This window comes from Carya illinoinensis, chromosome 1 (genome assembly GCF_018687715.1).
Source record: "Carya illinoinensis cultivar Pawnee chromosome 1, C.illinoinensisPawnee_v1, whole genome shotgun sequence".
Lineage (NCBI taxonomy): Eukaryota > Viridiplantae > Streptophyta > Magnoliopsida > Fagales > Juglandaceae > Carya > Carya illinoinensis.
Window position 1 is genome coordinate 13,051,289 of NC_056752.1, and position 23,965 is coordinate 13,075,253.

The window sequence follows — 23,965 nt, forward strand, 5'->3', positions numbered from 1 at the left end:
TACTTGGTGGCTAGAAACTGGTGCAACCATTCACACTACAAATTCTTTGTAGGAACTAAGGAACTGCAGAAGACCAGTTGATATAGAGTTAATAGTAAATATGGGCAATGGGGTGAAGGTTAAAGTTGAACACATTGGTACAGTTAGACTTATTTTGGCTTCTAAACATATTATGAACTTATCTGATATTGCTTTTATACATTCCATAAGAAGAAACCTAATCTCTGTTTCTGTTTTGGAAAAATGTGGATATGTTTTCATTTTAGAAATGGAAAGGCTCCAATCTTTTATGACTATGTTGTAGTTGGTATTGCTACCTTATATGATGGTTTATATAAAATTAACTTGCTTCCTGCTTTAGATCCTGCTTCTTCTAGTGTCTCTGTTGTGAATACTGTAGTTGGTTCTAAATGTACTAGATCCAATAAGAATTCTTCCATGTTGTGACACAAAAGGTTGAGTCATATTTCTAGAGAAAGAATGGAGACGTTGATTAAAGATGGCATTCTAGTTGACTTGAATTTTTCTGATTTTGAAATTTGTGTTGCTTGTATCAAAGGGGAAACTTTCAGCAAAAACCAGAAAGCAAAATATTAGTAGAAATCAGGATATTCTAGATTCAACCCATACTGATATTTGTGGTCCCACTTCACCTGTCGCTTTGGAAAATTATAGATACGTCATTATCTTTATTGATGATTATTCTCGCTATGGTTATATTGAGCTCTTTCCTTCCTTCAAGTGATTAAGTCCTACTTGCCTTATAAAGCCATTTCCTTTTATGAGTTTTAGTTAATTTTCCTTATCTTTTAAGTCTCGTTTGGTTACGATGTTAAGATGAGATGAGATTGTTGTATTTATTTATAATGGACTGATATTATAATTTAATCGTTGGGCCCATAATGGGATGGACCATTTTATAGACACATGGAGGCCCCTACTCTCACCCCACTTAAATAGAACTAGCCCGTTGAGTTCTATGTGTGTTATGTTAGCCATTTCTCTTCTCTTTGACAAATAAGGAGGCTCAGGGCACAAAGAGAGACATACAGACATAAGGGTCAAGGAGTAGTATTGCTCTATAGAAACAAACTTCTCTTCTCTTTTGCAGGAACTCTAAAGCTTCATGAAAAATTCATCACAAGTGATTGGCGGTATATTTTCTTGTTAATTTTCTTCACAGATTTAATAAGAGATTTTGGTGATCTTTGATTTATTCAAAATCTAACAGATATAAGATATTTTGAATTGTAGTGAGATTTTTTAGTTAAAATGAGAAGAGATAGTTTTTACTTTTTGGGATTTAATAAAAGGATGGGTCCCACCAATGATTGAGAATCATTTTATAATTATCGAGTAATAGTTATGAATATATTAATAAAAAGTAATATTTATGATTAATTAAAAAAATACCATAAATATATTTATATCCCAAAATATTTTTTTTTAATGTTGGCTTAAATTGCTCTATATTTGCACCAAAAATTAAAATTTCTTTGTTAAAAGATATTATTCTAATTATGACCTATTTATTTTTCTATATATAGGAAATTTGAAACTTTAATTTCTAATTATAAATTAGAATAATTTTGATTATTTTAATAGATAATTATATGTATTAAAAGTGTGGAAGATATTTTTTCACAATTTATTAGTTTCGAATTTCCTAATAAAACCCCAAAATGCAGAACTATTCAATACTTCCAAAAATATCAATTTCTTTGTGAAAATATATTATTCTAATAATGACTTATTGATTATTCTATCTATTATGAAAACCAAAATATTTATGCCGTAATTATGTATTCCAATAAAATTGAATATTTTAATATAAATTCTTTTTATTGAAATACTAGAATGTCTTTTTTTCCTCAAATAATTTTACTGGTATTATTGCACATCTATGTCATTAATAATTACATTGAAAGCACATGGGTCGTTTATTGTGGTGGGGATGGTGTTGGCTTCACCCATTATTGGTGAAATGGTGGGTTTTGACATAGGGGAAAGGGGCCTAAACACGGAGGAAGAATGGACTCAAAATGGGATGGGGAAAAAGGGAAAGAGGACTAAAGGAATCGAAGAAGAAAATAGTGTTTTTGCACTATTCACTTAACTTTTTACTGTTTATGTCATTTATTGATTTCAAAACGCAAATGGAGGTTGAAAACGTATAGATGAAATAAAAATAACCCACTTACTGTTTGGATAGGCAAATGAGACTGCCCGTACAACCCAGATGAGATAAGTTTGGGCATCCAAACTGGACCTTAGTTTTATATGTTTCCTTACTATTAGTTATATATTTTTAATGGGCTAGATCCGGTCAACTTTATCCCAACAATTGCCCGCGATTCTTAAATTTGATTTGTTCAACAAGATGGCCTTGAGAATCTTCAAGTTAATAATCTATAGAAAAAATAAGCTTTGAAAATTGGTTCTTGATTTTCTGTTTTTTTTTTGTGCTAAGCAGTGAAGAGCTTAGCTTGTAGAGATAGGCGAGAGATGTGCTCTATCGTGCTAGGTGCTAGCACAGAGCTCAGCTTGGGCTGAAGATGTGCTCAATTGCACAAGGTGTGAGCGTAGAGTTCGGCTTTGAGTTTGTTTGTGTGAACAGTTGCCTGATTGGTTGCATGAGAGTGTTTATTGTCAGCAAAGAGCACATATTTCCATGATTGTTTTTTTGCTATTTGTTTGTAGTAGTTGACTTTTTGCCCCTTGGTGTAAATTTCTTATTGATGTTCCCATTTTGGGATTGATGTTAGAGTTCGTTTGTAGTAACTTGCGCTTAAGTGGTCAGGAAGCCTGTTGATGCCTGGGTTTATCTTAGGTAGTTGTCAAACTTGTTGACTCGTTCCCAAATGAAACTTGTGTGCAGCGGTTGTGAAGTTTGGAGGCTTGCTCTCGAGAGTAACCTGCTAGTGGCGGTTGTGAGTGTTGCATAGTCTAAGGACTCAACATTTGTTGGCGAGGGTTGTGCAATATGAGGTCTTGTGCACCCTATTCCTCACAGAGAGTTTAAGGATTCGAAATTAATGGGCAAGGGTAGCGCAATCTGAGGACATACGGGCCCTAGTCACAACAAGTTTAAGGACTCAATATTAGTGAGCAAGGGTTGCACAGTCTAAGGACTTGCGCGCCCTATTCCTTACAGTGAGTTTAAGGACTCAACATTATTAGGCAAGGGTCACACAGTCAAAGTATTTGCATGCCCTATTCTCAACATTGGTGAATGAGATACTCGACCGCATTGCTGTGGTTGGAGGTTAAGTTCGATTGCATTGCTGTGCGAGAGATGTAGTTCAACTGCTCTGAGAGGTTTTCACTAAAAATCAAATAGGTTAGTGTAATACAAATTACAAGTTTGAGATTTGTAAACTTGGCCCATTTCGCTAAAGCATGAAGGCTTGAGACACACTAGTGAGGCCCACAGGTAGTCATGCTTCAATGATGAAGGTCTGGGGTGCCCTTGATACCAAGTGGTCTATTTTGATACAAACATATTAAGAAGCCCGCACAGTGTCGAAGAAGGGCTTCGTAGTTGTTGTTCTGTGTCACATGAGAGATTTCTCGCAAATTATTTTCCCGAAGTGTGTAGACACTTGGCTTCTTGTGGAACCTTGAGGAGTTTCAATGAGAAAAATCTCCAAAAACTGAATTGTTTGTAAACATTAAATTAAAATAGAAAGTTTGAGATAGACAAACCAAAGTGATTTAGCTGTTACTTTCAATTCTCTCTCGACTAAGATTGTTAGCCACTAAATGATTTTTGAATGGGGAATTTGCCCATCTTTGAGCTCTTTTGTAATGATGACAATTGTTTATCTATCTCAGAATTATTTTTTACTATCGACTTACTAAGGGAGCAGTTAAATGTGGCGAGAGAAACTTACTATGGGAAAGAAAAATATTTTGGACAAAAGGGCCAGAAACTTATAGTGGTTGAGCAAAGGTGATTGCAGCGACCTCTTTTGTGATGAGCAAGGTTTTTATGGGTGAGAAACTCGCTGAATTGAAGTGTGGTAAGAAAATATAGTGGGATTGAAGTGTCACGAGCAAGCATGGTATGATTGGAGTGCGGTGTGGCAGGCATAGCCTTTGCGTGGTAGGATGATGCACGGGGTGAGGCTGGTAGGAGGTTAACCACTGTGATGTTGCCCGTGATGTGAGCTACTCGTTGGTCAAGCAAAGGTGGGTTGTTGCTTGCCATGAGGGTGGTGGGATGTTGGTGGGTTGTTGAGCCATGGTGAGGAGCTTTCGTGGCGAGTAAAGCTTTAGTGGTCAAGAGCCACTCTGCTGGTGACAGAGAACATCAGAGGATCTGGCGTGGAGGTGGCCATCAGGTGGCCACACCCGTGGGGATGGCGAGCTGCTTGTTTAAGGGCTGGCCGAGCACTTGTTGGGCCGAGGAGGTACCTTATCGCAGCTGGGGAGCTTCCTGTGGCGAGGTGGGGCCAAGAAGCTATGGTGGTGAGGAGTTATCCTCCACCATTGAAGTGAGGGGTCCAGGGCAGGGAATGGAGCTATGAATGTCTCAGTGGCAACAGTTATTGTCGGCGGTCCTGGTGGAGGCTAATAGTCGGCCCACCAGCTTATGACAAGCCACACACAACCCCCATGGTGGGGTTTGTTCTGCCGGAGGCAGAAAATGCTGGTGAGACTGGGTGTTGCCAGCACTCTTATTGGTCCCACTGTCGGTGGGTGAAGAAGCATCAACCGTGTGCATGGGGACATGCATGAGGATTATGTGGTAGATGTTGTCGCTGTGGTTGGCTACAATATCAGTTGCGACAGATGTCTCTGACGGTCCACTCTGTGGCTGCTAGTGGCCATTCTTGACCCACAGTGGGTGGGTGCATGTTTTGTGGGTGCATGACAGTGTGCACAACCTCGTTAGGCGGGAGCTACCCTGACAAAGACAAAAGGTGTCGGCGGCCCACATGGTGGTTGTCAGTGCCCTTAAGGATCCCACAGTGGGTAGAGGATTAGCTCTTGGGTGCACAGCAATGTGCACTTGTGTTGCACTGTGCATGCCATGCACGATCAAGAGGCTTTCACATAAATTGTGCATAGTCGGCCGCTACCCACACACTTTTTACTTTAAAGCGCATTGTACATGCCTGGGCTTTGGGTTCTCGCCCCTTGATCTTTCAACAGTAGTACTTTTGAAAATAAGAGATGTAAATTTGAAAGCACTTATCTTAAGAGAATTTCAACTGCTTGTTTGAGGATGATTTCGTATATTGGAAAATCCTGCTCCCACTTTTGGTGTAGAGGGTAATCAAATTGCACAGATGACACCAACTATTGGTGCCCAAAAATTGCACAATAAGTCATAGTGGAGTAAAGAATTATCCCCGACCCAAAATGGTGATTCAAGCTACGTTACGGTGCTCTTTGTGTTCATCTATAAAATAAATAATAAATAAACAAATAAAAAAAATAAAGAGAGACAACAAATTTATGTGGCTCGGCGTAATGCCTACATCTATGGGTTGTTTGGGGGTGAAATCCATCATAATGGACGATTTTATAGACTCTGATGGCCTCACATATCTTACAATACAATTGAGGAATTTAGGATTTTAGGAGGTTTTAGACGATGCCTCGCTTGAGAGAAGATTCTTTGCACTTATTATGCGTAGTGGAGTTTTTGTAGATTTGTAGAGATCTTCTCTTTATATAGAAGTCTCTAATGAGTCCTACTTACTTTATAAAGTCTTTCCTTCTAAGAGTCTGAGTTAACTTGGCTTATAGGGGTGTGCAAAATTCTGAAACTTCCGATTCCGTCCAATTTCGCTCCGATTCCGACTCTTGCGGAGTCGGAAGTTTCGGAACTCGGAATCGGAATCGGTAACCGTTTTGGTTCCGACTTCCGAGTTCCGAGTTCCGACTTATTTTTTCAAAAAAATATCCAGGTGCAAAACGACGTTGTTTTGCACCTGGATTTAAATCTTATTGACTGGAACGGCGTCGTTCCATTTAAATGGGAACGACGCCGTTTTGAATCTCAAGTCTCACGGTCTCACCTTGACAATTGACACCTCCGTAGCTCGTTCCTCTCACGCCGCACGCCGCAGCCCCCGACGGACCTACGTCGGCCGTAGACTGCCAGAGGTAGCATCGCCGCACGGCCGCAGTGCCAAATCCAGGTATATTTTCCCAATCGGTGAATATTTTAGACTCTAACTCAAACCCGACTAGAGGGAGTACCTGGCCAACGATCATGCCTAACTCATATTCTCTACTAGATCTTGATTAGAGTATCGATCTCATATCTAATAGAGTCCTGCGTTGGTGGCCCGGTGGGTACGTACTCGATCCACCACTACGTACTACTGGTGATTTCCATTGAAGGCAACCTGTTTGTGAAAATGTCACAACGAGAGTCTCGTGGCCCATGCAATTGGTCCCACCAAAAACCAATACCCAGTAAATATTTATATTATTCATACCCTCCAATCACCAACCAGTCTCGTGAACCAACAACTGCCTAAGGAAAAAAGGAGAACAAAAATTCACTTCCGGCCAGCTGAAATGACCTTAAAACTTGGTTTTAGATATATTAACATTGTTCAGGTTCTACTGGTTTGAAGGTCGGTGTACTAAGGCTGTGTTTGGTGCTACATATAAGTAGAAAACAAGTGAATAACCCTTTTTTTTAAGGTCAGTAAAACTAACCATTTCAGATATTTGACCTTTCTATCCTAAAAGTGCTAGTATTGTAGTGAAACTTCCCTGAGTGGAGGAGGTTTGAGGTGCTCATGAAATGGCCTGAGAGAACATCCAACATGAGGCTCACCATTAACTTTTGTGACAATTACTTCCCCAAGGGCCAAGGCTTTTGTTTTTGGTTTTTTTCCTTCGGTGTGTGTGAAGGTGTAACAAGTTCCATTTCAGAAAATATTAGCCCAAGAAAATGGTTAAGATGCTGCTGATTGATTTTCCATGTGCATATGTAGTCGTAGGTTCTTGCTACAAATATTAGGAAGTGTCTCGAAAAACAACCTTTGGGCTCCCTTTAATAACCTCACAAAGTAATCTTCTAGTGCAAGGCAATGACATCATTAAACATGCTAAATTTTATGCAGAAACTTCATCGTGCATTTTTCTAAATTTCTATGTTATGTAAAATCCTGCAGAGTTGAAAATTAGTGTTATGTATTTTTCTATGCTGGAAGCAAAAAGAGAGTAACAGGTTAAAAACTAGTGTAGGTACTGACATATCAAGAGACAAAATTATCCATACTTCATTTTACTCTTTTGTTTTGAAATCTCAAATCCCTCCTTTTCTTTGATAAAGAAACAATTGGTACCATTGGACCATTGGTACTATTGAGTAAACCACAAATCCATCCTTTCCAATTGGTACCATGTAGAAATAAAGCTTCTACATAGAAAAAGGCCAAGTAGCACATATTCACAAGTTAATCTAGGCAAGATCAGATTGAAATAATTAAGACCCAAGGAGTGAAATATATTAATCAACTGACCAAGCCAAACTGTTTTAATATCCTAAGTCAAACTGTTTTAATATCCTATAATTCTACTGCCAATTTCAAGTAAGATTAATACATTGCCAAAAATGAGCCTTATTGAAAATTAAATAAGATGCACCTTCTAATTCAATCCCTTGCCCATGCATCTCACATGCAACAATCCTATCTTTGAGTTGCTCTGAAACTATGAAATAGTCTATATTCATCCTTTTTCCACGATATCTGCATGAAAACCGCTCATTATGATCATCATAAAATACAAACCAATCCAAGATAGTAAATCACTCTTCTTAGTTAAAATATTTTTATATTGGTGGCTTTTATCATGTTCTTCTTGTGTGCTTTTGTTCTGCTCTCCTCATCTCCCTTAATTGCTTCTTAACTAAAACTTAAGCTCCTATTCATATTCAGTCCCTTGTTTTTACTCTTTCTTATAATATTGATTCTTGATTTTATTTAATAAACTACTTTAATTTTTGGAACTAAATGTGTCAGATTTCAAGCTATGGAGGAATAACCATATGGGATGCCAGAACAAGATCAGGATGCCACAATTCCGTCCCCAGCACCGAGATCCAGACCCACTTCCAGAACACAAACTTCATGTGCAAGTAGTCAATTCCCACTCCCGGTAAACATAGAAGATGAGGATACATTTAATGATGAGGAGGAGATGGGGCTTGGGGATGAGCCGGATGTACCACCACCTTCATCCACGAGGACCAGACTACCACTTCCACGATCAAATAAAAAAAGGTCGTGGACGTGGGAACATTTCACAAAGGTTGACGATGATCCTGCCGCACGCAGCTTGCAACCATTGTGGCACAGAAGTTGCATGTCATTCAAAGAAACAAGGCACTGCTGGTTTGATATCACATCTAAATAGTTGCCAGAGGTATAAGATAGCGAAACGATTGGCGGCCCGAGATCAGACAACGCTAAGTTATGAAACTTCTACTGCAACTGATGGTACGCAATCCAAGAAAATGGTCATCCCTCAATATAGTGAGAAGATGTTGAGAGATGCGCTTGCCGAGATGATCATCAAAGATGAGATGCCTTTTACTACAGTTGAGAAAACAGGGTTCCGATCGTTTATCAAGCTTATTGAGCCACGATTCCCAATGTCGTCACAGTATACAGTGATGCGAGATTGTATGAAAATGCATTTGAAAGAGAAGGCTGAGATGAGACAAATGTTTGTGACGACTGGCCAGAGAGTCTCATTTACGACTGACACATGGACGTCTATACAAAATGTTTCATACATGTGTATTACAGCACACTACATAGACAGTTCATGGACTTTAAAAAAACAGATTATTAGATTCAAAGAAATAATTGATCATAAGGGTGCATCAATTGGGGCAGCGATGGATTATTGCTTGAAAGATTGGGGAATATAGAAGGTTTTATGCATTACAGTTGACAATGCCAGTGCCAATGATACTGCAATTGAATGGTTCAAGCGGAATACGAGAGTGAGAGATGATGTCATCCGGGACCATGAGTTTATCCATATTCGTTGTTGTGCTCACATAATCAACCTGATTGTAACCGAGGGGTTAAAAGAGGTTAACAATTCCATTACAAAAGTCCGCAACATTGTGCGGTATGTAAGGGTTTCCCCGCAAAGGCTGAAAAAATTCAGGGCAATAGAAGAACAATTTGGGATAAAACATTCTCGGACGCTGTGCTTGGACGTTCCCACTCGATGGAACTCTACATACATGATGTTGGATGTGGTACAGAGGTACCAAAAAGTGTTTGAGCGGATGGAGGTGGAAGATGGGGGTCTGCGGTATGCTTTGCTGGAGCCTGCAGGAAAGGGGCTCGGTCCGCCGAACACACATGATTGGACCAGTGTAGGATTCTTTGTCACATTTTTGCAGATTTTTTATGATATTACAATGAAAATATCTGGATCCGCATACACGACTGCAAACTTGTGGTTCAGTCAGATCTCGACACTACACCACCACTTGGAAGATGGTTGCGATGACCCTAGCGGACTGTTATCTAGTATGGCTCAGAGGATGTTGTCCAAATATAATAAATATTAGGGACAAATTGAGAAGATAAATAGATTACTCTTTGTAGCTGTGATCCTTGACCCCCGAATCAAGTTGGCCGTGATAGAATATTGGGCAAATTCCGTCCTCGGGGCAATGAAGGCTGCATCGTTTATTACAGCGCTGAAAACTGATCTCGATGACTTGTACAACCACTACAAAAATAGTGGACAGCCTTCATCTTCAGCGGGTACCTCACACGTGACTCCGACACCTCCCTCTGATGACTTTAGCCCGACTGACACATTGCCTCGACGCCGTAGGAATTACGACATCATGAACGAGTATCATCAGCTTGTTGCATCGAAGAATATTATGGGGTGTACTTCAAAGGTTGAACGGTATTTTATGGAAGAGGTCGAGGCACCTAGTCCTGCATTTGAGATATGCATTTGGTGGAAGGCTAATTCCATCAAGTATCCAATCCTTTCCCGTATTGCCCGAGATGTGCTAGCCATTCCTATTACGATGGTTGCATCTGAGTCGGCGTTTAGCACTGGAGGTCGAGTCTTGGATGCTTTTCGGAGTTCTTTGTCACCGTCAACCGTGGAGGCCCTCATTAGCACACAGAACTGGATCAGTGATACACCCCTTGGACTAGATAGCATTGGCATTGATGATGAGAGCTATAGGCTTGAAGATGGTAACCTTATTTTACTTGATTTTTTATTATTGATTATTTTAATTGTTTTTATGATTTCGAAAATTTATTTAATTTATATTTTTTTATCATTTCACAGATGTAATTGTGAACCCCAGTATAGTTGCCGATGAATGATGGAGTATGGATAAAGATAAGTTGATGTCAGAATTAACTTAATCTTTATTGGTATTAATGGTAATTAAATTTTACTTTTATTGTGTTCAATTTTCTGTATCAATATTTAGTTATATTTATTGATTGAATACTTTTTTATCTTAATTTCAGGTACTTCAAATGACCAAGTACGATGCTGCAAAGGGCAAATGATGTTTTTTATTTTGGTTGAATCAAAATGTTTATTTTTATGGACTTGGTGCAAATTCAGTTTTTAAAATGCTTGTTGGAACTCTGTGGCATATTTCCATATGTCAATTTTTTTTTTTAATTTGCATCACACGTGCATCATTTTCACATGTGTACTCATTCTCATTCATAGCCATCTTCGTGAATTCACCAAACCCACCAGATCATTTTTTGCTGAAACATTCACAGAATCCTTAATGCACTTATCCAAGTTTTGTGGTAAGATGGTGGTTTGACACATGTAGCTAGAGAACTCTTTTGCTTAAGTTTTCATGTGAGTTTGGAGAGGATTGAGAGCATACAAATGCAGTAAATTGTGATAAGCGTTCATTGATATGTTGAATTGGGCACTTCTTTTGAGAATATCATTACATGGTTTGCGGTACAATGGTGGATATACTTGGGATATGACGAAGGTCAACTTAGGATTAACGTTTGAGCCTTTCAAGCTATCCTTTCCATCATAGACCCCTAGTAGCCAACTTTGAGCCAATAAAACACTTGTAGCTTTTTCTTTTCATATGCCCATATCATCCATGCCTCTCCACATTGGATTATAACCTATACACAGATTTTCTTACCCTTTTTACTTCCAAGTTTATACTAAGGATTCTGTGAATGTTTCAGCAAAAAATGATCTGGTGGGTTTGGTGAATTCATGAAGATGGCTATGAATGAGAATAAGTACACATGTGAAAATGATGCACGTGTGATGCAAATTAAAAAAAAAATTGATACATGGAAATATGCCACAAAGTTCCAACAAGCATTTTAAAAACTGAATTTGCACCACCACCCTCCAACTTAAATGAAACATTGTCCTCAATATTTAAGAATCAAAATTGAATGGGGAATAACTGAAAATGGTAGAATACACCTGATGAGTGACGTGGGTAGCTCCCTAAACACCAAAGATGGTAATTTGAAATGACGAAATGAAACTATCCTGCAATCAAAAACAAAGAAACCAACAGCAAACAAAAAGGAAAAGAAAGAAAATAAGAAAAAACAAAGCAAAACAAAATAAATAAAGAAACACATACCTTGGTGGTGTGGTCAAGGTTGATAGACTGGATCCACAAGTGGAATGTCTTCCACTTCCGGAACTTGCCTATCAATTAATATTTTAAGGCGTTGACCATTTACTTTAAAGATCCGACCATCCTTAGGATCTTCTATTTCTACCACCCCATTTACAAAAATATTTTTCACTAGAAATGGGTCAGTCCACCTAAACCGAAGTTTTCCTTTGTGCTTGTGAGATCCAAAATCATATAAGCATATTCGGTCATTAAGTTTAAACCTCTTCCTAAGAATATTTTTATCATGAAATGCTTTCATTTTAACCTTATAGACTTTAGACTTAGGCAAAGATTTCAATTTAACTCTTGGTGCTTTCATACTTACAGGAATCTGTTTTCCATATTTCTTAGGCAATTCCTCAAATTTCTGTTGCCAAACCTGTGTGCCATAATACTGAGTTTCATCAAAAACAGCACAAATATCAATAACATCAGATGAATCACTAACAGATGTATTAAACTCAGAATTCACAAGGGAATATTCAAGGGGATCAAAATCATGAGTTGTGTGAACTCCCTTGTCTATGAGTGCATCAATCATATACGTTTGGTGGCACTCGTCATCTGTTGGCTGCTTCTCAATATGGAAAATGTTGACCTCCATGGTCATGTTTCCAAAAGATAACTTCATCAACCCATTCCTGCAATTTATAAGTGCATTAGTCGTAGCAAGGAAAGGTCTACCTAATATGAGAGGAACTTTAGAGTTAGACTCAACAACTGATTGAGTGTCCAAAATTAAGAAATCAACAAGATAATAAAACTTGTCAATTTGGATCAAAACATCCTCAACTATCCCTCTCGGTTTCTTAACTGAATGATCAGTCAACTGAAGCACGATAGAAGTAGGCTTAATTTCACCCAAACCAAGCTACAAATAAATGGAATAAGGCATCAAATTAACACTAGCTCCTAGATCTAGCAAGGCTTGCCCAAACTCATGATTCCCAATATTACATGCAATGGTTGGACAACCAGGATCCTTGTACTTAGGAGGAATTCGCTGCTCAATTAGAGCACTAACTTGCTCTGTCAGAAATGCTGTCTTCTTAACATGGTGCTTCCTCTTAACTGTACACAAATCTTTAAGAACTTTTGCATAAGTGGAAACTTGTTTAATAACATGCAAAAGAGGAAGGTTAATCTTTACCTGCCTGAGGTTCTCCAAGATTTCATTACTAGGATCCAAAGTTCGCATACCAGATTTTAAAACTTGAGGAAATGGTACCTTAACTGGACTCTTGATTACCTCGGCATCCTTGGGGAACTCGGTGCTATCATTGCTTTGTTCCTCTTCAACATCCTCTTGCTTATCAGTTGTTGGGATGTGTAAGGACTTACCACTTCTTGTCATAATGGCATGAACTTCTTTTAAATTTTTTTGTGCCATATGCTGACCTTGGGGTGCGGATTGAGCTTGAGAAGGAAACTTGCCACGCTCATTCACACTCAAGGAGCTCATTATCTTGGATATATGACTCTTTATCTCTTTGTTTTCTTCAACAACCTGCATAATCAAAGATTCAAACTTTTGATTAGTTTTACTCTGTGCCTCAATAAAAGCATGCAAAGTGTCTTCTAAAGGACTCCTAGAAGATGAAGGTGCATGATATGGTGCAGGATATGATCTAGGGGGTTGTGCAGGCGGCTGGTTTTCAGATTTCCAACTAAAATTAGGGTGATTACGCCACTCAGGATTGTAGGTATTAGAGAAATGTGTAAAAGGCTTCTTGTACATACCTTAAGGCATTACATTGTTCCTCATACATCCCTCTCATCTTAGCAAATGTGGGACACTCTTAGGCAAGGTGATCTACCCCGCCACACACAAAACATGGTCCAAAAGACTCTGCATGATTAGCCACGTGTGTTGGCTTTAAGTCCTTAGTCTTCAACGCCTCTAGCTCTCTAGTGAGCATCTCAACCTTAGCTTTTAGGTTATCTTCTTCCCTGAGATGGTAAATTCCACCACCATTTAGGTTTCCTGCAGGTCGTGACCTATTTGTGCTCTCAGTAGCACTAGGTCCAGTCCAAATGTGAGCTTTTTCAGCAAGCTCATTGAGGTATTCTATGGCTTCATCAGGATCTTTCTGTAAGAACTCACCATTACACATCATCTCCACAAATTGACGCTCTCTAGGTGTAAGTCCCTCATAAAAATAGCTCACTAAGCGCCAATTTTCATACCCATGGTGAGGACACATACTCAATAGCTCCTTAAATCTCTCCCAAGACTGATACAAAGTCTCACTGTCCTTTTGTACAAAGGTGGAGATTTGTCTTTTTAAAGCATTAGTCTTATGTTGGGGAAAGTATTTATTAAAAAAGACCTAAGTCATCTCATTCCATGACCCAATAGATCGTGGTCTCAAAGAGTATAGCCAACTCTTAGCTCTATCCTTCAAAGAGAAAGGAAAGAACTTAAGCCTCACAATGTCATCAGTTGCATTTTGACTATGAAAAGTCGCAACTACTTCCTCAAACTCCCTAATGTGCACATATGGATTTTCATTTTCCAAGCCATGAAAAGTAGGGAGTAACTGTATCATCCCTGTTTTAAAATTCAATTGGCGAATATTAGCTGGAAACATGATGCATGATGGTGTGGCTGTGCGTGTAGGGTGGAGGTAATCCTGAAGGGTCCTAGTGGGTTGATCTTCATGTTCACTCATTTTCTCAAAATTAGAAGAATTATCAAACAAATGATCAGAAAAATTAAACTCTGACTCTAACACAGGTCTACAAGCAAACCGACCCAAGGCGTCTCTATACATGTGCATGCAAGGTAGAGAAAAACCCAACACTAAAAAAAAAAACTACAAAAAGAAAAAGAAAATAAAAAAAAGATGCAGCAAGCTAAAATAGGGAACGAAGTTACCGCCTTTACAAACTGTTGAAAAGAAAAACTATCTCACAATTCTTCTACCGTCTCCCTGGCAATGGCGCCAAAATTTGATTACGCCCAAAGAATAACGCGGTAGTTGTAGCACAGCTTTGGGGTGTCGATTCCACAGGGAGACAAATTAAAAGAATAGCAAGAGGAACAAAGAAACTAAAGAAAAAATATTAAATAAGTAATAGAGAACAAAGATTAATTTTAAATGTAAATTCAAGTGAAGCAAAGTGATTAACAGAAAAAGTACTCAAATTTAACAAACAGTACAGCGTCGGGAATCCCTTGCACAAATCTGGTATTTTAATTATTCTTAATTCATTGGATAACTCAATTAGGAACTCAATTCCCGCAATTCCCAATCGGAAGGTATAGATTTATAAACCAGACTTAAATCAAATGTAACCCTTTGAAAAAAACATTCACCACTTTTAAAAAAACGTGAATTACTACCCCTATTGATAGAATCCAATGACGACAATATACTCAGGAAGCGATATTGCAGCAAAAAACTAAATCAATATAGATAAATAATTGATCCAAACATAATCAAAGAACTAATCCATTCAATAGAAAAAGCATGACTGAATCCATAAACACAATAAATTCTATGATTATTCGGAGAAGAAAACATCAACGATGAATTGAGAATGATAAAACAAAAGAGTTTTAGCAATTGAAAATCAAATACATGAATTAAGAATAAATTAGAAATACCATCTAATGTGCAAGTTCATCCCTAACCCTACTTGAGAATTTAGTTACCCATAAATATAATGGACAACAAAAATCTCCAGAGAAAACTGAAGCGAACGGTGGCCATGGAAGTGATTTTCTCCTCTCTTCAGATCTGCCTCTTGTGCCTCTTCCTCCCCTCCATTTCGTGCTAATGATATGCTTATATAGGGTAAGAAAGAAACCCTAATGTCCTCTTGATTTCCGCATAAAAAAATCGCCTAAATTTTAGGACTTATCTTGGCAGCCACGTACAGCCTTCAGGAGTTCGAATTTGGAAATCCTTATTAGAGACAAAGTTATAGCCCTTTAAGATAGATTTCCAATGCATTAAGAATCGCATCAATCCGATATATGAGTAAAAAGATACAGTCAAAAGACTAAAGTATATCCAGACTGTCTCCTAGCGAATTTCGGACTTGGACTTCTTGTGGTTTCATTTTGTGATTTTTTTCTTTTTCTTTTCTTCCAAATTGCTCTCAAACCTCATGAATGTCCTCCTTTGAATTTGGCTGGGCTTGACTTGCTCTTTTATAAACTCTGAAATTAGACATAAAAAAACTGCTTAGGAGTATCCCAACGTAAATAGAAATTCAATTTAAGAATACACATTAATTCCTATGATTTCTATTCACATTTTAGTATTTTAGTCCAATAATAGGGTATATAGAGTGCACTTTCGCATACTCATCAGGACTGTTTAATCAAACTTTGAAATAGGCTGTTATTCCTATTATTAATTGTTTAGGACTTTCTGATTTATGTATAATAATTAATTATGCAGTCTAACGTGCTCAAATATATTTGACCTTTTGCATTGAAAATATTGTCCATAATACTCGTTATACCAGGAAAATTAATTAATTCATTAATTAATTATACGCTTTAACGTGTTCAAGCTTTTATATAATTTTCAAGCTTTGAAAATAAGGATAAAATAAATTAAAAAAAAAAAAAGATAAAACGTATCAAGTTGGCCGAGTCGGAATTAAAGTCGGAAGTTGGAATTCCGGCCCCGATCAGAAATCCGACTACCGATAGTAATCGGAATTCCGAACAGAATCGAACTCCAATTCCTCTCGGAATCGGAATCGGAGCTCGATTTCGACTCCGACAAAAGTTGGAGTCAGAAGTCGAAATTCCGATTCCGACGCCGTCAGAATCGGAGCACAGCCCTATTGCCTTATCTTTTGATTTTATCTCTTGCCGATCAACTTTATCCCGATAATTCTAATATTAAAATTATTTAAATAATTAAATTTACCTCTTTTTATCAGTTTAAATTTTTGCGATAAGTGGTGACCTAACATGATACCAAAATAGAGATTTACCTCTTCCTTTCCACCTCTTCTTCCCTCCTCTCTCCATCCTTCCTTCCCTCTTCTGCCTCTCATTCCCTCATTTCTCTTCTTTAATTTATTTTGTTTCCTTCAAGGCTGAAAAGATGGATCTACAGTTCTTTAGCACCTCTTATGAAGTACAAGTAGTACAAGATGCTTCCTAAGCTGATCGTTAGGAAGATAGTGGCGGATAATCAGATCAGATTGTTTAAATCTGACTTTCATGGCTAATTTCAAAGTCTACCAAAGTAAATCTAAACTGTAATTCTTTATTTTCACATCTATCTTTTTGCTTTCATTGTTGTTTCCTTTTATTTAGTTAAAAAATAAGAAAAAGAGATCGTCTCTCAAGTGTTTTTTTCTGTAGAGGTTAAGCCCTCTCTTTCTATAGATGGTAGGGTATGATTCTCTATTTTAGGCAAAGTGCTATCTCTTAGATGATTTATCTGTACAGAGCTACAACCGTAGTTAAGATCATACCAGTCACAAAGAAATTTGTGTATTCGTAGAGCTCCAAATGCAGTAGTTGGCTTGTGAGCTAAGAATTTTTCTGTATGTATCCGGTCATAGATGTAACTTTTCTCTGATGAATAAATTAAATCAATTTCCCCAAAAAAATAGAGATTTTGAATTCAAACCCTCACTCTATACTTAAATATCTCACATATTAAGTCCACTTACTAAAAAAGAAAAGTTTGGCTAACAGGTGGAGGTAAATGTTAAGATATAATTTAAATAATTAAATTTACCCTAGAATAAGTGGTGATTAGACTAATGTATTGTCTCAAGCTAGGTAAGAAACCTTATTGAAGTCTGTGCTGCAATCAATTCCCACTTATAGCATGTGCATATTTAAACTTCCCAAGTCAATTCTTAAGAGTCTCAACCAACTACTGCAATTATTTTGGTTGGGTCAGAAAGATAACAGGTCTAAAATACGTTGGCTTAGTTGGCAAGTACTTGGAAAACCCAAGCATAGAGGGGGGCTTGGGCTTTAGAGACTTTGAATTCTTCAATTTAGCCTTACTGGCTAAACAAGGATGGAGGATTATCCAAAATCCTTCCTCTCTTGTAGCTCAGGTACTCAAGGCCAAGTATTTCTTGGACTCAAATTTCTTTACAGCCAAATCAAGAGCCAATGACTCATATGTATGGACGAGTTTCCTCTCAGCAAGGCCAATTCTCATTGAGGGATTACTATGGAGAGTAGGAGATGGGAAAAAAATTAAACTCTGGCAAGACAAGTGGCTCTCATGCACATCAACTTATCGAGTTCAATCTCCTGTCAACACCTAACTGCTGAGGCAACAGTTTCAGAACTCATCAATCCAGCTACTATGCAGTGGGACTTAGACTTACTTGTCATTTTCTCAGAGTCTGAGGCTAGCTTAATTAGCAAGATGACCATTAGTCCCTGTAGAAGCCAAGATGTGTTGACTTGGAGATGCTCAAGCAATGGAAAATTTTCAATAAGAAGTGCTTATCACCTACAAGGCACCATGAAGGATGACAAAATGGGGCAATCCTCAGGTCAGCCTTACTCCTCGAGTTTTTGGAACAAAATTTGGGGTATCCTAACACCCCAAGCCACGAAGTCCTTTCTTTGGAGAGCACTAGTGAATCCCTTACTGCTCATCTGAATTTGCATAAAAGAAAGGTGGTGGAGTCTCCACTGTATCCAATTTGTTCCATGTATCCTGAATCAGTTGCTCATGCCCTCTAGACTTGTATAGCAGCCCAAGATGTATGGTTTATGAGCTCAAGAAGGATACAAAAGTTGGGTATACTAAATGGTTCATTTAAAGAGATCCTGATGCCTATTTTGAACCAACTATCTCCCTTGGAATTCACAGAAGTAGCGGTCACTGCAAAAACAATATGGCACAGAAGGAATACTTGAATCTTTGAGCAGCAATTTCACTCTCCACTTCAAGTGTCAAAGCAGGTCCATGCAAAGTTGATAGCTATTGGCTTATGGATAAAGAATTGGGGCATACAGGCAAAGATCCAGGTGACACATAGCTCTCAATGGTCTGCTCCTCCACTAGAATTTTTCAAAGCTAATTGGGATGCAGCCATTGATAAAGGCAACTCGAAAGTAAGAATTGGTGTGATTATCAAGGATTCGACTGGTCCCTTTATAGCCTTATTATGCTCATCCACCCCTTTGACTCATGATCCACTGCTAGGAGAAGCAGTAGAAGCACTTAAAGCTATTACTTTATGTGTTGAATTGGAACTACACCAGATCCTAGAAAGAGATTCTCTTGCTATGATTCAGGCTGTCCAGCACAAAGAATAGAGCTAGAGCTCCACTGGAATGATTATTAGAGACGTCAAATTCTTATTATCGAAGGTATGTGAATGGTTTATCCAACATATCCCTAGGAAAGTAAATGTAATTACCCATGCTTTGGCAAAATTTGCTCTGACTTGCTCGAAGTATTGTATCCTTATAGAGGAATACCCTCCATGTATTCAGCATTTACTCTAATGGAATGAAATTTGATCCTTTCAAAAAGAAAAAAAGTTATTAATTTCCTCTCACATGTCCATTTCTTTTCCCCTCTAAACTTTAGAGCTGGTACAAAAAGTTTAAGAGATGTTAATAAAAAGAGAACCAAAAAAGTTTACGGCAGCCGTAGAGAAACAATGAAATAGAGCATAAAAGAAATTACCATAATTTATTAAGAATACATCCTATACAAAGCAAACAAAAGAGTGCTACTACGCAAAGGTTTTCTCCTCGATCAATCCTCCTCGCACCTATAAGCTGCAGCTACAACGTGGAAAACCCGGAGCCGGAGCACCTCTATCCGTAGTTAATACTATTTACAGATAGCCATAACATTATTAAGCACCACCGTGCACAAAACCCAAGATATATAACAGCAAAAAACCCAACTTTCCCACATCTATCCATGGAGAACTTGCAAAAACTTTGGAACCCCATCCTTCGAACATTGAAGAAGAGTAACCCAACAAACAAACAAGAGAGCAGAAGGAAGGAAAGAAAGTATAATATTGGTCCCCATGAAATGGAAAAGCAACAGCCAGCAGTGTATCCAAAACTTTAGAGATCATGGAAGGACAGCTCCCGCCAACCTCAAGACAGCATCAGGATCGAAAACTCGGATGGCATAAATTCAGTCCTAACACATCTGCGCCATCCACAGATGCACTAGTAGTTGATGATAGGTTAAGTTCGGTCCTGCACAGCCATCCTCTCTGAGACATCAGCCAAAGATTTGAGGTTGCACCTGATCAATGCTTGGACGAAGTAACGTGTCTCATCCTCGGTGTTCCCCTCAGGCACATCCACCACAAAGGACTCAATTACCATTGTCCCTGGCCTTCCATCAATAAATATTGGGTGAACAGTAATGATTGACGAGTAGTTCTGCAAATTTCAGAAAGAATTGTAAGCTCTTACTTGTCAGCATAGATATAGCAACATGAGAGATTTTCTTTCCATGTGGAACATAAAAAATTGCACTCAAATTAACAGTCCAAACAGAGAATCCAAGTGTCTATCCCATGCGCTGGCAGATACTAATGGCCTTCTGTTCTGTTTTCAACAACTAGTTATTTGTAGGTTGTTCATCAAACAGTTTTTTAGTTGCTTCCAACGGCATTCCATGTTCACAAGTCCATACAAACCATGGCTTAATGCCCTGTATGAGATCCTCTACAGTGGATTCAATTATTTATCTACATAAGTTCATAAGTTCCAGGCAGTCAAGCTGACAGGTTAAGAAACGAATATAACCCAGATCTCCTATGTGGCAAATCTTCATTTTGAAAACATGCAATATGCAAATTGGCCGCTCATACAATATAGTAATCAGTTGTTATCCAATATACTGTCAGAAGAACCAGGTAAACCCAGTAGATAGTGAGCTAAGAAATAAATATGACTGAATTCATAATGACAAATATATCTTTTAAAAAAGTTAGTATTGGTAGAAAACTTTTTTTTTTTTGATAATTTAGTATTGGTAGAAAACTAAGTTCCTACAACAAAACAATCTAAAAACTACAGAACATGTCAATGCACTTGAAAGAAGAAGCGTCATTTTTCTTAAATGGAATGGTAAAGTTTGATTTTGCCCAAACCAAATTTGCAACCCAAAGTCTTAGTAGCGACTCTATGCTATCGCAAATTTATTCACATATAGACCGGCAAAGGAATAATAGAAAGAGATCGAGAGTGATAAGAAAATAAAAATGACAAGTTGAAAAGAACCTACCATCAGCCTGTGATCGCCACCAACAATTTTGATGCCAAGAATGTGCTCATCATCATTGAGAAGTTCTAACCTCTCGGTGCTTGTTGTGGCAGGAAGACCAGATTTAACATTCACTTCTCTGACACTTCCAATACCAAAGTCTTCCTTTACCACACATCTGCTAATGAAGGGCTTGTACTTCTGGGGTTGATCAAATCTCCTCACCAGAGACCACACCTGACGAAAGAAAAATCACATTAGCAACTCGATAAGCTGAGAAAGCACTCACAAAAAGGTAAAAAGTCATTATCCTTTTTCAACTAAGTCTCTCATAAACCAATAGTCATCCAATTCCTTGTCATGACAATACAAAAAAGACAACAAAATGAAATTTTGAGTCGAGAATCAGAATAAAAGCGAGTTCGGTGGACTTGGTTTTCCTTCGGTGCAAGCTACTATAAAGCCTGTTCCCTTTACGCCATCTTTTTCACCAGCAAATGCGTAAACATGTGAGGGATTAGATAAAGATTCCATCACTTAGAAAGAAAAGTAAAAACAGTCAAACCCTTCTAAGTTCTCTACTTCAAGCATATAAAACCAATAATTTGCACAAATCTGAACCATTTGAGCCCAAATCAAAGCTTAAAAAACATTCGAATATAGAAATAGAGAAACCCAACAGAAAATGAACAAAGAAAAAGTAAACCCAGAAGGAAAAAACATGAGGAACGAAAAAAAAAAATCCTTCAAAGTCGACCTGAATTACCCAGATCTTCAACGACAACAAACTAAAAACACCTAAAATTCCTCACAGTAGAAGAAGGGCAAACTACTCAGCCATCAACAGCATCCATTTTAGAAAGAAACCCCAAAGAATCCGATGTGAAAATCTGATCGGACGGCTGAGAGTAAACATACGAGGTGAACAGGCGCCTTGATGTGCTTGACGAGCGCTGAGGTGCACTGGTTCTCCCGGGGCTCGTGCCTGTGGTGCTTCCCTATGTACTGTGCCTCCAACCCGCCATACACCTCCATACTATTCATTTTGAGAATTCGTTCGCTCGCTCCCTCTCAATCTCTATCACTCCAAAATATAGCAGAAGATTTCAGAGAGCGAGAGGGAAATACAGAGAAAGACAGACAAACAGACACAGAAAGATAAAGCTAAGGCTGAATGCTTTAGGCTGCAGAGGCTTTGGTTAATGGTCGTGAATAGAAGAACAGAACAGGCACGCTCAACTTGGATTGTCTTTGGCAACTTGTCTAAAGTCACGAATTCACCGACAATGTCTTATTTTATATTTGTTCGAAAGGCCGTCACTTTTTCTTATTGGGTCCATTATTGGTCTGCATAAACGCTATCTTCCTGAAAATTTTTATATTATTTTATTAAAAGTGCTCTCTCTCTCTCTCTCTCTCTCTCTCTCTATTCTCTGATAATAAATTAATAAAATACGCTCTCTCTCTCTCTATTCTCTGCCGTGGCATTATTGTGGATGTTTATATTTTTTATAAAAACTTTTATACATTATATTATCATCTCATTTGCATCTCATTAAGTAAGAAATGTCACATTTATTACTATTAAATAATCATTTATTACATATTTTTTTATTATCAAATAATAATAAATGAGCTATATCATATATAGTAGGATATAAGTGAAATAGTGAGGTGATATTTAACATTACTTTTTTTAAATAGGGTCATTTTTATGTACTCTTTATACATTTTACTAATATAATTAACTAAGCAATTATTTTATATTAAAAAAGAGTTCTGCTACATACAGTTACTTTTGTATACTCATCGAGTATTCTATTGATGTAAATGGTCAAATCAGTTATTTTATATTTAAAAAAGTGACGCAACCAATCACATTAGTAAAATATGTAAGGAGAATGTAAAATTGACTATACATAAAATTTTTTGTTAAAAAAAATAATAAAATCAAACATATTAATAAACTGTATAAAAAATAAATAAAAATGATTTTACATAATTTTTTTATTTTTTAAATCAATTAAAAACGAGTCCAGAATTAGTAGACAATATCATATAAAATAAGATCAAAATATGCAGAATAATTTTTAATAAATAAAATCCGATCCAAGATAGATGGATTGTAACATAGTGTTGTAATAAAATAAGAGTAGATGAAAACATAATTGTGGTAATATACAACATTAGTCTATTTTGTTTTGTTTTATTTTATTTTATTTTTATTTATTAGCGAGGCAAGTGGTTGGGTGTTTTATGTGGTCACTGTGTCTTCTGCTCTGTCGTATTTGGTGTAAAGTAGAGGGATTTACATGACCAGCACTCAGTAAGTGCCGTTGGATAAAGTCAAAAAAGTGGGGATGACGTTAGGATGATTTTGTCAAACTTTGATAAAAAAAATAAATAAATAATGTTTTAACCACCAAAAGCCAATAAAAATAAAAATAAATTATATATAAATTAGTCTATTAGTGTGTTTTAACCGCCTAGTCTATTAGTGTATTTATATTATATAATTTAATTTGAAAAATAAATTTTAAATTATAAATTATACAAATTAAATATTATCAAATGATGTAAATTATATACCTACTTAATAATAGAATAATTTTAAAAGTAAATTTAAATTAATTTGTCTTGATATGATACGTTATATTGTAAAATAGATCTAACGTATTATATGATCTATTTTACTCAATAAAATAAAATAAAAAATTATCGAAAGAAATGATCGAGACCCATTATCAAAATTCTAAACATTTTTCTTTAAAAAAAAAATTTATAAATTAATTTAATTTGAGACATTAGATCTATTTTTTAATCAAATAAGTTTCATAATCTGGCCTATAGTGCGGTGGGTATTCAACCCTTCGAGGGTTCAGCCTCGTGCTTAGGGCTGCAACCCGATCAACCCGTATTGGGTTTGGACCCGATCCGACCCAACCCGTCAACAAGAAACATCAATTCAGCTCCGACCATTTCGGGTCGGGTTGTCAACCTGACTTCCCATGCCCATCAGGCATCAGATGTTGTTTCTCTTCTTCAGTGGCGGCTACGACCATTTGCTTCTACGGTGATGGGCATACGTTAGGTTAGTATTACATTT

The 23,965-nt window shown here is 37.4% G+C and overlaps 2 protein-coding genes and 1 non-coding gene across 3 annotated transcripts; 2 read left to right on the forward strand and 1 right to left on the reverse strand.

Moving 5' to 3' along the window:
* The first annotated feature begins 9,574 nt into the window (after positions 1 to 9,574).
* LOC122301846 (zinc finger BED domain-containing protein RICESLEEPER 3-like) lies at positions 9,575 to 10,403 on the forward strand. Its single transcript, XM_043113214.1, has 2 exons — positions 9,575 to 10,217; positions 10,315 to 10,403. The coding sequence occupies exons 1-2, from the start codon at positions 9,671 to 9,673 to the stop codon at positions 10,350 to 10,352; spliced, it is 585 nt and encodes a 194-aa protein (XP_042969148.1). The 5' UTR covers positions 9,575 to 9,670; the 3' UTR covers positions 10,353 to 10,403.
* A 3,443-nt stretch (positions 10,404 to 13,846) lies between these two features.
* On the forward strand, positions 13,847 to 13,954 carry LOC122293712. The gene has a single exon (XR_006237345.1). It is a non-coding gene; the product is annotated as a small nucleolar RNA R71 (small nucleolar RNA).
* A 5,334-nt stretch (positions 13,955 to 19,288) lies between these two features.
* On the reverse strand, positions 19,289 to 22,137 carry LOC122311077 (abscisic acid receptor PYL9-like). The gene is made up of 3 exons (XM_043125444.1): positions 21,778 to 22,137; positions 20,881 to 21,096; positions 19,289 to 20,030 (listed from the first exon to the last, which is right to left on the reverse strand). The coding sequence occupies exons 1-3, from the start codon at positions 21,901 to 21,903 to the stop codon at positions 19,830 to 19,832; spliced, it is 543 nt and encodes a 180-aa protein (XP_042981378.1). The 5' UTR covers positions 21,904 to 22,137; the 3' UTR covers positions 19,289 to 19,829.
* Positions 22,138 to 23,965: the final 1,828 nt, after the last annotated feature.

What these genes read in the sequence shown, in the direction of transcription:
- LOC122301846 (XM_043113214.1), top strand. Translation starts at nt 9,671, where the DNA reads ATGAAGGCTGCATCGTTTATTACAGCGCTGAAAACTGATCTCGATGAC. An exon ending in GAGCTATAGGCTTGAAGATG is followed by an intron (nt 10,218 to 10,314) that starts GTAACCTTATTT and finishes ATCATTTCACAG; the next exon opens with ATGTAATTGTGAACCCCAGT.
- LOC122311077 (XM_043125444.1), bottom strand. Translation starts at nt 21,903, where the DNA reads ATGAATAGTATGGAGGTGTATGGCGGGTTGGAGGCACAGTACATAGGG. An exon ending in TCAAGGCGCCTGTTCACCTC is followed by an intron (nt 21,097 to 21,777) that starts GTATGTTTACTC and finishes TTCTTTCGTCAG; the next exon opens with GTGTGGTCTCTGGTGAGGAG. An exon ending in GTGGCGATCACAGGCTGATG is followed by an intron (nt 20,031 to 20,880) that starts GTAGGTTCTTTT and finishes TGAAATTTGCAG; the next exon opens with AACTACTCGTCAATCATTAC.